Genomic DNA, 955 nt, shown 5'->3' with positions numbered 1-955 from the left:
CCTATGGGACTCTCTAGGGGCAAACCCAGCATGACCCAGAAGTGACTCACACGAAAACGTTCATGCGTAAAATAGAAGTTTACACATCAATAACAATAAATTATTTATTTTGCTTATCAGAAAACATTTATACGATATATTGTCGAAATATTTATAACATTTTCTTTTGTTATTTTATTTTATTTTTGTGTACCAAAACTAGAGGGGGGCGGCGAACCAGCGTCCTCTATTGACCAGCCGCCACTGAACGTTATCCTTTTTGGACAAGCCAGGGCATCGCTTGAATTACATATGTGTCCTCTTCCCACACCAGGTGAAAATAATTTTTTATTTACTTGTTAGCTGTCTTCCGTTCATTTTTTTCTGCCTCGCTGCTTTGTTGTGAACACGTGACCCTAAAGCCTCACGATACCATGTTCAGAGTGCTGTTTCACCGCACCCAAAACTCACGAAACTACATCTGTGAGCGAAGCTGATGAGCCGGCTCGTCATCTGTTAGCTGGGGAGGGAGAAGGGAGCGTGTTCAAGGCTGGAATGTAAACTCCTCCCACCTCCACCGCTTCTGCCGGAGAGCTCAGCAAGCGGACATGAGTCCCAGGCCGGAACGCAACATTGCTCTCAGCTGACGAGCCGGCTCTCAGCTTTTAGAGCAACGTTGCACTCCGTGAGCGACTGGGAACCAGCCGACGAGCTACCGGTCGATCGCGATCGACTGGTTGGGCACCCCTGGTTTATTGTAAAACTGAAGCGATGCATTCTGTGTAGGCTACAGGAAGAAGAACAGGAACTCTTGTTTATTTCAAAATAAGAGCATGAATTTAAACTGTTTGGTTTCTTTATTTATTATTATTATTTATTTAATTTTAATTTGCCGCGGTGTCTCTCAGAGAGAGGTTGTACCAACTGTACAGCTGAACGTGGGTCTGCAGATCAAAACTGCAGGTAGACTGTCACC

The 955-nt window shown here is 44.7% G+C and overlaps 1 protein-coding gene across 1 annotated transcript in view; it reads left to right on the top strand.

The window, feature by feature from the left end:
• Positions 1 to 250: 250 nt before the first annotated feature.
• Positions 251 to 955, top strand: part of LOC106534027 (up-regulator of cell proliferation) — a gene marked incomplete at its 3' end in the record, with an annotated part of 9,891 nt that continues 9,186 nt past the window's right edge. Inside the window, exon 1 of the mRNA XM_014030529.1 lies at positions 251 to 313. Within this exon, the coding sequence (XP_013885983.1) occupies positions 292 to 313 (22 nt within the window). The remainder of the gene's footprint in view (positions 314 to 955) is intronic.

This window comes from Austrofundulus limnaeus, unplaced genomic scaffold, assembly GCF_001266775.1.
Source record: "Austrofundulus limnaeus strain Quisiro unplaced genomic scaffold, Austrofundulus_limnaeus-1.0 Scaffold1077, whole genome shotgun sequence".
Lineage (NCBI taxonomy): Eukaryota > Metazoa > Chordata > Actinopteri > Cyprinodontiformes > Rivulidae > Austrofundulus > Austrofundulus limnaeus.
Note: the sequence above shows the minus strand (reverse complement) of the source record. Positions and strands in the feature narration are given on the sequence as shown.